The sequence below is a fragment of the Phyllostomus discolor genome, chromosome 14 (genome assembly GCF_004126475.2).
Source record: "Phyllostomus discolor isolate MPI-MPIP mPhyDis1 chromosome 14, mPhyDis1.pri.v3, whole genome shotgun sequence".
Lineage (NCBI taxonomy): Eukaryota > Metazoa > Chordata > Mammalia > Chiroptera > Phyllostomidae > Phyllostomus > Phyllostomus discolor.
The window spans coordinates 44,513,381-44,526,713 of record NC_040916.2 but is presented as its reverse complement, the minus strand read 5'-3'; the positions used below and the strand labels follow the sequence as shown (position 1 = coordinate 44,526,713).

General features: G+C 36.1%; 1 protein-coding gene across 6 annotated transcripts in view; it reads right to left on the bottom strand.

Moving 5' to 3' along the window:
• RPRD2 (regulation of nuclear pre-mRNA domain containing 2) overlaps positions 1-13,333 on the bottom strand; it is a 95,284-nt gene that overhangs the window by 45,421 nt on the left and 36,530 nt on the right. For all 6 annotated transcript variants that reach the window (XM_036015810.1, XM_028502630.2, XM_036015808.1 and 3 more), the window contains one exon: positions 6,081-6,210. In XM_036015810.1, the coding sequence (XP_035871703.1) occupies positions 6,081-6,210 (130 nt within the window). The remainder of the gene's footprint in view (positions 1-6,080; positions 6,211-13,333) is intronic.

The following is a 13,333-nucleotide window of genomic DNA, read 5'->3' as shown; positions in this document are numbered from 1 at the left end:
TTTTTTCTCAAGCCACTATAGCTGCTTGTATTTTTTGAGGAACTTAACCATTTTGTAGAAATTTTCAAATTTATTGGCATAACCCTGTTCATATTATCCTCTTCTTAGAATCTGCAATAACTGTTATCATATCCACCTTTTACATTCCTAATACTGTTTATTGATGCCTTCTCTCTTTTCTTCTTGATCAATCTTATCTAAAGTTTACTGACTTTATTATTTTATCAAAGAATCAAAGTTTCCTTTGTTGAATCCTTCTACTGTATGTTTGGCCTTGTGGTTATTGTGCCCCCCACCCCCTATTTTCTTCTTATTGTGGTAAAATATACATAACATAACATTTACCATCTTAACCATTTTTAACTGAACAGTTCAGTGGCAGTAAGTACATTCGTAGTGTTGTGCAACCACCCCCACCATCCAACTCCAGAACTCTTCATCTTGCAAAACTGAAACTCTATACCCATTAAACAGTATCTCCCCCATTCCTCCCCCTCCCCAGCCTTTGGGAATCATCATTCTTCTTTCTCTACGAGTATAACTATCCTGAATACCACCTTGCATGTTTCTTTTTAAAAGTTTCATTAGTTTCTGCTTTTATTACAAACTTCCTTTTTTGGCTTATTCTGCTCTTTTTTAAACTTCATGAGATACTTAGCTCATTAATTTTTAGAGTTCTTTGATGTTCTTGACACTTTTATTAAGTGCTTCACATATATCAGCTTGTTTAATCCTTACAGCAACCCTAAGATACAAGCTGTATTATTACAAGTGAAAAAAAAAACACAAAAAACTGGAGCTCAGAGAAATTAAATAACTAGTCTAACAAGTAGTAGATACAAGATTTGAAACTGATCAGGCAACCCAATTACAAAGCTTACATTCTTAACTACTAATCTCCACTGCTTCCCAAGAAAGAAGATGAAGAAAAATTCACAAGCACTTATATTAAAACATACAGTATGAGTGTCTGGCAAGAGCAATGGTTCATTATTAGTACATGGGATAGCTGTCGACGAAGACAGAAAAGAAGGTTGAGATTTTATTGTAGAGAGCTTTCAATACCTTCCTAAGGAGCTTGGATAATGGTACTGTAAGATTAAAAACAAACAAACAAACAAACAACTCAGGGGAGGCTGAGTGACAGGATCTCATTCTTTTTTAATTTTTAATGTTTAATTACATATCTTAAAGTAGTTTTATGTCAGTTATTTTATTATTAGTATCCTCATCTGTAAAATGAAGATAATAATTTTTGCCCCTAGTTATATAATTTTGAGACTCAAAGAAATAATAAGGTTGGAAAAAATTTGTTAAATTGTAAAGTAGTAAAAAAAATATATTTTACAGCATGATCAGGGTAGTGATTTGGTAACATTAATTTGTTAATAGTAGTAGAAGTAATCATCATCATGATCATCATCGAAGCAGTTAAATTTATTAAATGTTTATTATATGCTAGTCAGTGTTCTGAGCTTTTTAAATGTACTATTAACTCAGTTCCCACATTCTGTGGGGTAGGGACTATTACTGGCTATATTATACAGAAAAGGAAACTGAGGCTAATTTAAATTGCCTAAAGTTACAGAGCTGGGAGGTGGCAAAACCAGAATTCAAACCCATGTACCTTGGTTCCAGAGCCTATGGCCTTATTAAACCATCGTATCTCTGGACATCAATGTGTACATAGCCTAAAGTGAATGAAAAGTATATCACTAACTGAGAAACTAGATAGAAGGCTGTTATAATAATGCAAATATATTAAATAGAGATAATGTAAAGTTAAAAGGTGGAGGGAGAAGGAGGAAGAAATGGAAGAAGAATAGGCCCCTGGTAAATGACTAAGAAATAAAGGGCTAAGCCCTGGCTGGTGTGGCTCAGTGTACTAAGCACCAGCCTGCGAACCACAGGGTCGCTGGTTTGATTCCCAGTCAGGGCACATGCCTGGGTTGCAGGCCAGGTCCCCATTAGGGGGCACACGACAGGCACTGATGTTTCTCTCCCTTTCTTTCTCCCGTCCTTCCCTTCTGTAAAAATATAATAAAAATATTTAAAATAATTTTTTTTTTTTAAAATAAAGGGCTAAGAATTTAAAATTACTAAGGAATCACTATAAAATAAAAATTGTAAGTTAAGTTTAGGGGGACTAGGTGGCAGAATAGAGATAAAAGAGGACTAGGAGTTAGAAAAATCTGTTTCAGTCTGAGCTCTTCTACTAAATTGTCATTTTACTTTGAGCAATTCCTTAACTGTTCTGGGCGTCAGTGTTCTCATTTGTGAAAAGGAATAATAAAATCTAATCTGCTGATCTGCAAAGTTGGTTACTATGAGTTTCAAATAATACTGTATAATAATATCAATTTATAATATATTTTCACACAAATTATAGGAGTAGGACTTTATACAAACATAACGTATGTTATTGCTTTAGACATTTTGAGCTGAATATTATCATGTAACAATGAAGCAGTATCCCAGAAGTAACTGAAGACAGTCCAAAATCTAGAGCTACACATGTAGTATCTGTAGTTATTAAGACATGAATTAACAGTTAAATCCATGAGTAGATTAAGTCTCCCAGAGAAAAAGTATAAACACAGCAGAAAGGCAGGTCCGACAGTTTAGTAAGAAGGTGAGAAAACTGCCAAAATTCAAACTCCAAATGGTTTCAAGACATTCTTCACTAATCAACGACTACGTAAGAAACCCTTTAAGTTGGGTGTATTTCAAAGTACCAAACTCACTGTTTACCCAAAATCTGTCATGGTATCTTATCCCAACAAAGGTCATACATACATCTCTATACCACCAGAGTTAAAAAAAACAACCCAAAACATTAAGCTCTGATGATGATAACTAATATAAATTCACTTTTCAGTTCAATTAAAGAAGAGAATTTAAAAGCAAAAATGACTGCCTTTTATGAAAACCTGGGATAGCAACAGGCCTTAGGAAAGTTCTATCATCAAAGCTACACCCACTCTCACACAATTCTAATATAATACAAGCAAACCTTCAGTTACAGAGATTCTTCTACAATCTATACATAACATGGGCATGTGTGTGTATTACACCTATTGGTGAAAAAATAAAAGAAAATTATTGAAGTGGAAGAATAGTCCACAGTTTTCCAAGTGGTAACAAACTCTTGACATTCATAAAGACATTTTCCCTGTGTTTCAAATAGAAATGTCAACTATTCTGTTCTCATAATGATGTATATATATGCAGACGAGTTAGCATTTTTGTACCTGAGCTAGAATCTCTAGGATACAAATGGCAAATAAATATCATCAGGTTGGTTTATCTTCATTTATGCCCTTCCCTCTCACATGTATATGTTCATTACAACAACTACTAGCATATCCAGCTTCTTAGCCCACGGAATTTCAAACCAGTGAGGGAAGGAACTGGAATAATTAGATAATTATTTGGAAAGGAAAAGTTCCCAACCCATCTGAAAGAACTAGTTTCTACCCTGGCTGGTGTGGCTGTGTGGAGTGCTGGTCTGCAAACCTAAGGGTAATGGCTCGATTCCCAGTCCTTCAATTCTGAGTCAGAGCAGAGGCCTGGGACGCGAGGCAGCCACACACTGATGTCTCTCTCCCTGTCATTCCCCCTCCCTTTCCCACTGTCTAAAAATAAACCAATAAATTCTAAGAAAAAAAATAGCCTTAAACAACAACAACAACAACAACAACAACAACAAAAAACTAGTGTCCCTTTTGGCCATCTGTCTTAACATATGACAGGGAGTCTACACCATAGCAACTTTTAATCAAGTGAAATGAAGTAACTCCATAAAGGGATTAAAGAAAATAATGCCTCATTACAGAGGTCTCTAATGGGTTGTCTATGGCTCAAATTTAGTCATCAGATGTGTATTGTTTGGCTAACAGTATTTTTTATTGCAATTTAGCTTTGCACATTTAAAAACTGGGAGACTTCATATAAAAATCTAGATTTTTAACCTAGCTTAAAAAGTGAAAAAAGTCTTTGATAGGTCTGGCAGTGTGTGTTAACACTGGGCTCATATTTATGGCGATAGGGTAGAGCTGACTAGCTGCTGCCCCTTTTTGATATTTTTTTTCTGCAAATTCAACCCACTTCACTCATCTATGTCACCTGCCTGGAACTTACATTTTTTTAAATTGGTTACTGCTAGCATATATAGGAAAGATACTATACTCTTCTATGTTGAACTTGAATCTGGACGTTTAACTGAACTCTTTTATTAGCTGATTCTACCTAGGCCAGGGATTGGCAAACTATCAACCTTGGGCCAAATCTGGCATGCTGCCCATTTCTGTAAATAAAATTTTATTGGAACACAGCCAGCTCCATTTATCTGTGATTGTCTATCACTGCCTTCATGCAAGAATGGCAAAGTTGACTAGTTGGGACAGAGATCTTACAACGTGCAAAGCCTCAAATACTACCTGGTCCTTTAAAAAAAAAAGTTGCCCACTCCTGATGTAGGTTATTTATATTGTATGTAAATAATGACAATCCTGTCTCTTCTAAACACATTCTTCTTATTTATTTAGAAATCAATGGACTAACCAACAAAATGGTGAATGGTAATAATAGAAGTCATCTGCCTTGGAATGTGTTTATCATTTCATATTAGGTTTGATATTTACTACAGGTTTCTGAAAACACCCTTACCCTGAGTTAAAAACATTTTCAGAGCTTAAATTTTAATTAAAAAGACTGTACTTTATTTTTAGATTATGTCTTTCCCATCTTTTATTGTGCAACAGTAATAGTAATACAAGGTAGTTGTTTTTTAAAAAATATCTTTACATGGTAAAATAAAAGTTGACACCCATGAACTAGGTCATGAAATCTAGGTCTAGGAAACAGTAGGTTAAGTTTTAAAAAGACTACAGTGATAGTCACAGAAGATACTCTAAGTGGAGATCACCCAGCATATTGCTTTTCTTACTCAAAATTACAGGGTTTATATATATATAAAGAGGTAACACAGACTAGTGTTAAGTGGCAAAGAATACGGGCTTTGGGGTCTAGAGAGGCTTGGATGGGAATCCTATACCCCCACACAAAAAGCTGCGAGGGCTTAGGCAAGCTACTTAATCTCTCTAAACCACAGTTTCCTCTTCCTTAAAATGGGAGTAAGAGTAGCAGCTATCAGTACTTTATACAGTTGTTCACAGGATTAAATGACTGAAAGCACACACAGCATAATATCTGGTCAATTTCAAGTGTTCAATAAATGTAAGGTGCTGTTATTATTATTTTATACATGTGTACAAACCTTTATTACTTAGTACATTAAAATAGGACCACATTCTGATCTTTTGTAATACCCAAGCAGACACCTCAAGTTAACAATCCAAAGGAAGGAAAAAGGATTGTTCGGTTCTGATGGGGTTATTACTAACAACTGGATCAAAGATATAGCATGTTCATATATGTATACAAATATAATATTATGCTAATAAATATATAATTTGAGGAAATATTTAGCTATTTAATTGTTCCATATAATTATTTATCCTCCATGTGTGTGTCTCTCCTGTACCAAACAACTCAGAAATATAAATGAAACACAAGGAAAACAACTAAAACAGGGCAAAAAGAAAATCAGATTATGTGTTCTATCACTTTGGAAAATTCTGGGTACAGTTTTACTAAGAATGGAATAAATCAACATGCAGTTGGTAATAAACATTTCCATTTTCCCATAATATACAGATTTTGTGGAGGGGACAATATTTCAGAAAGACTCTTAAGTATGCAAATGTGTAAAAAAAATTACAAAAACAGAAGAAGCAGCTGGAAATAAGTACAGCCAGAGAGTATGACTAGGAGATACATATGATAAAATAGGCAGGAAGAGGCAGGCAGTAAATAACAAGCTTTCAGAAAGGGAACAAAGAATTTTAAAAAATGTGTGTATTAGCAGGAAGGTTACCATGAACAACTGGGCAAAATTTACTTGGACCTTCAAGCATGTACAACTATTACAGTTCTTACTAATGGGTAAAATAAAAATAGAAAATAAAATTCTAATTTTTCTAAGCTTACATCCCAAAGAACAGTAAGAATTTACTTACTTCACTAGAGCAGCTGCTTCAGGAAGTACATCAGCAAATGATTCACGGAATATGATTGCGTTTTTCCTTTTACAGTTCTGTATGACATCATTGGCAAGGTAAAAGAGATTCAAACGGTGGGGATAGGCAGCTAGAGATGACAAAAGACAATAAATAAAACCAAATGAGTCAATTTATAGTTAGTTCAATTTATTCTAAATGTTCTCAAACTGCATACCTACTATTAGGTGGATGAATGGATGTAGAGACAAATGAACTAATATGATCGACCTATTGAACTAGTACCTAAAAACCTTGACTGCTTCAGGTTATGTTTTTGTTCAGAGTACTCCTTGAATAAATTTTTACTTTACTTTATAGATGCTTGACACTAAAAAAACTAATTCTGAAGAAACTGAAGAAAAAACAAAACTGTCCTCCCAAACATTTGGGAAAACAAAAAATTGAGTTGCAGCAGCTCAACTTATTGCAAAAACACCAGGGCTTTAGAATCCAGTCAGAATGTGACCTCAGGCAAATTCCTTAACTTTCTCTACATTATTATTGTAGATCCACCAGTCCAAATACCACTCAGATACATCTACTGGAGATGAAGTTCTATGACTACTTCTATCACTAATGAATGTCTTGGGAAATAAGTAATTTGATCCCATAAACACATCTAGATCGATCATTTTTAAAGGCCCATGGCAAGGTCTAATCAATTTACAATCTGGAACCTTGAGCAACACCACCCAAAGTTTTGTTGTTATCCCAGACAATTTTAATATCCACATAGATGGATGATCCATCGTTTTCCAGTCTCCCAGTTTCTTGATCTCAAATTCTATAACCTCCTGTAACACTTTATACTTTTCAAAATCCCCTTTTCTGACCACAACCTTTCCACTTCCATTATATTTGTTGTTTAATTTCATCAAAATATCAGTTCTTCATTTTCTCTGCAGCCCCTTCTAGTACTCAATTTTTTTCTCCATCAATTCCAGAGTCTTTAACCCACTATTCAAGTTGTTTTTTCATCAAAACGTTCATATTTTCCTTTTCCCCTCAAATGTATTAGCCTTTCTAGCACACATACTCAATGACCTTAAATCTAGATCAATCTGCATCAATCTAACCGAATGCCTTTACTACAACTTTATTTCTGATCTTGCGTTCCTCTGAAGAAAAGTTCTATCAGGAGGATTAAAACGGCTAGACCCTCACATATTCCTAGTCTGCACCTTCTCCCATTTGCAGTAAGAGCTATTTCAAATTTCTACCACTCTTACCAAGCTCCTATATTACCACATTCCTTCTCACTGATAAACTTCTATGCTATTTCACAGACAGAACATAAATAATCGGATGGGAATTATGTTCTGTTAAAAACTGTATCCACATTTAAATCCATCCAGATCAACTTAGGTGAGTCACTTAAGGTCTTTCAGAATCGGGAATCTGAAAGAGTTTGCTGTATTCATTGTCTCTAGTTTAACTCTCATTAACTCCATAATTACAGAAGTTACTTTTTTTCTGTACTTAAAAAATGTAATTCTTGCCCTGGCTGGTGTGGTTCAGTGGACTGAGTGCTGGCCTGCAAACCAAAAGGTCGCCGGTTCAATTCCCAGACAGGGTACATGCCTGGGTTGCAGGCCAGGTTCCCAGTTGGGGGAATGTGAGAGGCAACCAATTGATGTATCTCTCGCACAGTGATTTTTCTCTTCCTCTCTTTGTCCTTCTCTTCCCCTCTCTCTAAAAATAAATAAATAAAATCTTTAGAAAAAAATAAGATTAAGAGAAGATGGTATGGGAGAAATTAATCTCTCTTTCTTCCCTATTTAAAAAAAAAGTAATTCTCTGTGCTAAAAAGCTTTATATAAATTATGCTATCTCATTTACATTACCATCACTCCATGCAAACAGCAATCACCCAAGTTACCAATACATTCCAACTTACTAAAACCCAATGGAAATTTTTTCAAATGTCATTTCTTTGTGGATTTTGGCATACGGAATCATCTGTTTCAGTAATTCCTCCTTTGGTTGCTGTCATAACCATTCTCCTGATTTTCCTCCTCTCTCTCTGGCTCCTCCACATATACACATGTGGGCATGTAGAGTCAGGCAGCTCTGCTGCAATTATCCTGCTTCAAATGTCAACACTCTGTGGTATTCTCCCCTAAGCACTCTTCTCTATTCACCCACAGCATGGTGTTTTACTTCACATTTTAAGTCATATAGTTCCATTCCTGGCTCTATCACTTACTAGTTTTGGAGTCTTATGCATAACTTAACTCTTTTATATGTTACTTTTTTTCTCTTTGTAAAATGACAATTCCACTGGTTAATACAAGAATTAAATAATGTATGAAAAGCATTAAGGACAGTGCTTAGCACACAGAAAATGGAATGCTATCAGCATAATCATCTCTTCCATGCCCTTAACTACAACCACCTATGTAACCACAGCTCCCATATCCATATATATCAAGCCTGGAGTTCCTTTACCAGTCAGTGCTAAGTCTCAGAGGCACCTTCAGCTAATTTTTCAATATTTTACTACTAATGGTTCCCCTCTTCCATCTGTTACTGTTCTTGTATTTAGTCAGAATTTTAGCAATCTTTTTTGACTCCTCCTTCTCCCTATCTGATGGTCACCCCCATTTGATAAATCTCCAAGTCTAACCAATTTTGTCTCCAATAATGTCCATCAAATTTATCCCTCTTCTCCTTCTCTTCCTACTAAAGCTCTTTGTAGGGTTCTTTACCCTTGACCTGGATTTCCATTTCTACAGCCTCCTAACTGCTTATCTTGCCTCTAGATTTGGCCCCCTCAAATTTATTCCCTACAGTGTTGCTAAATTCATCTTCTAATATGCAAACAATGTCCAGTTATTTCTCATGATCAAATCTGTAAATGATTTCCAATGGCTTACTGGAAAATGCCCAGACATCTTAAGACTCCATTTATGATCTGGATTTTACCTTCTGTTCCAGTCTCATCTCTTTCTCTTCAAAATCAAAGTTCTATCTTTTTTTTTTCCCCCAGTCATTGTTCAAGTAGTTTTCTCCCCCTTACTCCTGTTCCAGCCCCTCCACCCAACCCTCCCCTCTTCCCCCCTCAAAGTTCCATCTTTAATGAATTATGATTCCCAGAAACCTCTCCCCCTCTCTCTGTCTCTCAGAATTGTCCTTTTCCATGATAACCCACTCTGAATAATCTTTAGTGTTTTCTACTCTTCCACAGAAAAATGTCCAAAATTTTAAATTTTATTCACGTCAGATTCTGACCCTCCATCTCACTGCTACTTCTCAAAACAAATTACCTCCCAATTATTTTATTGCTACTTTTCCCCAATGCAAAACCTCCACTCTAGCCAGAGCACTAAGAAATTCAGGAGGAATGAGAGAAGTTGGCTGAGGTAGTCTGGGAAGATGCCTACAGGAAATGGAATTTGAGAAGGACCATCCTGAATGTTTTCCAAATCCTCTATGCCCTAGTTCTTGCTTACTTGTTCAGCCTCAACTTCAGCCACTCTCTCCCTTAAGACTCGTTTGGGGAACAACACTGTTCTCATCTCCAAACCACACCCCCTTCCCTTGAAGTGTCACCCATTTCAATAGGTTACTCCTTTTCTTTCTTCAGGTCTCAGCTTGTATCTCACATCTCCCCTGAAGCTTCCTCCACGAGTCTAAATCTTTAATGAACCCTAAACTTAACCTGTCAACACTTATCTCACTGCAGTGTTCTTGACTGCACCCTTCATTAGAGTATAAACTCCCTGAAAGCTAGAAGTCTTTCTGTCTTGTTTTTGCCATGCCCCCAATGTCTTATTCAGTGTCTCATGGGTGTTCAATCAATACCAGTTAAATGTTTGATGAAGTTAAATTTTTCACATCCAGAAAAGAAGGGGAAGAGCACTCCAGTGAGAACAAGTCATGAGCAAAGGTGCCGAGTAGGCCTGTATAACAAGTGCTTACTACCACCTTCTGTATGTTAGGCACTGTTCTACAGATGATACAAATATTAACTGATTGTCTTTACAACACCCTTTGGTACTGTTATCTCCATTAAAACACAGAATAAAGCAAATTGTCCAAAGTCATAGCTAGTGAGTGGTAAAGCTGGGATTTAAATACAGTTTGGCTCCAGAATCTACATTCTTAATCACTCACTACCTGTCTGAGGAGGAAGGTCTGGGTGGAAGAACGCTGGAAGAGTAGGCAAACATGACAAAGTCTGGTGGGACTTAAATAACGAGCTAAAAAGTTTTAGCCTTTTTTCTGTGGCTAAGAGAAGCCATAAAAAGCTTTTCTACAGAAGAGTGTTTTAGAAAAAGCAACAAATGATTTTACTGTTAGAAATAATAAAAAGAACTAACAACACTGCAAGGAAGAAACCAGACAAATTCAGAAGTTTAAATACTCTGCAGGACAGTTGGTCCAGTCTTAATCAACAACTCAATGGCATAAAATATACTGAAGAGATTAAGAGGCTCCAGGAATGTGGCAATCTGACGTAATTTTTTTGAGAACTGGATATGTTTGGACTAACTAGCTGTAAATTACATTTTTGGATCAATTGAAGAAATATGAATGTGGTCTGGGATTAGATGAAATCATCAACTGAAAAAGAGGCAATCACAGAATGATCTCATGTTAGGAAACAATCTGTACAAGAGATGGGAAAGGCTATGGAAATAAGGTTTAATAGTACTGATGCCTATTTTTTACTTTTTGCTCGCCTGTTTCCTAACTTTCTACAACACATATCTTCCAGAGTAATAGGTTATTAAACAAATGTAATCTGGTTGTCTTAAAGTAATTTATATTTCAGCCTGGAACTCTTCTTTGAACTACAGACTCAAATAAATTGCCAACTCAACATCTTCTCTTGGATGCCTCATACACAGCTAAGACTCACCATGTGACCTCATTATGTCTTCCTCCAAACTGTCTACTCCTCCAGTCTTTTCCATCTCAGTAAATGGCTTTTTTTCAACCCAAAACTTTGAGTCATTCTTGACTCCTCTGTCTTCCACACTCCATATCCAAACTCACAATACAGAATCTTACTAATACTACCTTTGAAATATACAGACTTAGGAAATTACAAATATAGAAAAAAGCAAGGCTAGAATAAATCCTGTGGTGCTGGATTATAATTGGAAGTCTTGGTATGAACTCACAGTTTTATACAGAAAACACAGTGACTGAATATGTGTATGTTCTTATGGGCATTTGTGTGTACATATGACTATTTTCTAACTCTCTCAATTGAAAAGGCCTAGAAGTAGCCCTGGCTGGTGTAGCTCAGTGGATTGAGCCCTGGCCTGTGGACAGAAAGGTCGCCAGTTCAGTTCCCAGTCAGGGCATATGCCCGGGTCCCCAGTTGGAGGCGAGGCAACAGATTGATATGTATCTTACACACTGATGTCCCTCCCTCCAAAATGGAAAGACCATGAAGTAATAATGTCCCATTACTTAATATCTAGATATTGGTTTCTAAGAGAAACCAGGGCTTCTTGGAGAAATGGTTGACTCCATGCCAGGGAAAAAGTAAAGAACTTGGAACATGTACTATGAAGTTAAAAAGTGCTCAAATAATAATGTCAAAAGGACACAGGCAATCTTCAAGAGGTTCCTAGTGGCCAAACCTATGAAATGGACAAGTGTCAAAAAATAATAAATAATTATAACCCACTGAATAAAATAGCAATCCATGAATATATAGTGATATAAGTAAATAAGGGAGGAAAGTCCTGCCTTATAATCAAGTGACAACTAATAAATCTATAAGGAATGAGGTAATTAAAAAAATCAGCATGTGGCAACCATGGCAGTAAAAACCGACTCAAGCAACCATCATCAACAGATGCTAAAGCTAGTGAGAAAAGGCTTAATGTGGAACAGGATATTTATATAGTTGCAAACTAATTCCCCACAAAATACTCACTTTATAGTGGAGAAACCTGGCAAACACCATTTTAACCAACTGATAAAAGTTAATGTCACTCTTTTTTAAAAAACATTTTTTAAAAGATTTTATTTATTTATTTTTAGAGAGGGAAGGGAGGGAGAAAGAGAGAGAGAGAAACATCAATGTGCAGTTGCTGGGGGCCGTGGCCTGCAACCCAGGTATGTGGCCTGACTGGGAATCGAACCTGCGACACTTTGGTTCACAGCCCGCGCTCAATCCACTGAGCTACGCCAGCCAGGGCTAATGTCACTCTTAATGGGACAGATTGACATCATGTTCCTCCAAATACAATGGATTAAGGACACAACATCACTTCTGTGGTATTTTTGCCCAAAACTAGATAACCTGAATCTAATAAGGAAACCTCAGAAAAACAAATGTATGGATATCGCACAAATTAATGGTCCATATTCTTAAAAAATGTCAAGGTCATGAAAGATAAGGAAAGACTGAAAAACTGTTTTAGATGAAGAAAACTAAAAAGACATAACAATTAATATGACCCTGGACCTCTGAAGATCATTATTAGGATAACTGGCAAAATTCAACCACGGTCTATGGACTTTACGGTAGTATTACATCACTGTTCATTTCCTGATTTTGGCAGTTGTACAGATCTTACAATTGTTGCAATGTATTAAGTTATATCTCCCCAAAATGTATACGTTCAAGTCTTAACCCCCAATATGACTATATTTGCAGATAGGGCCTATAAGGAGGTAATTAATGAAGTCATAACAGTAGGGCCTTCTAAGAAGATAAGAGTGTTTTTGTCTTCAGGAGGAGAGACAAAAGATATCTCCCCACCTTCAATCTCACCATGTGAGGACTCAGTAAGGAAGAGGCCATGTACAAATGAGGAGGAGAACTTTCACCAGAAACTGAACTCTGTCAGACCTTGATCTTGAGCTTTCCATCCTCCAGAACTGTGAGAAAATAAATTTCTGTTGTTTAAGACCCAAACATACAGCTTGCGGTATTTTTTATGGCATCCCAAGCTTATTAATACAATTATATAAGGAGAATCTGTAGGAAATAGACAGCGAAGTATTAAATATGGCATTGTTATCTGCACCATTCTTTCAAATAGTTCAGAAAATAGTACGTGTATATGCATGTGGGTGTATGTATGTGTATATGCAGAGGGCAATATGGTAAAGCAAATACAGTAAGACATTAATTACTGGGGAATCTGGGTGAAAGGGACACAGGAGGTCTTCGTAATATATTGAAACTTTAAATCTGAAATTACTAAAAAAGTAATAAAATTTTTTTAGACACACAGACTCCA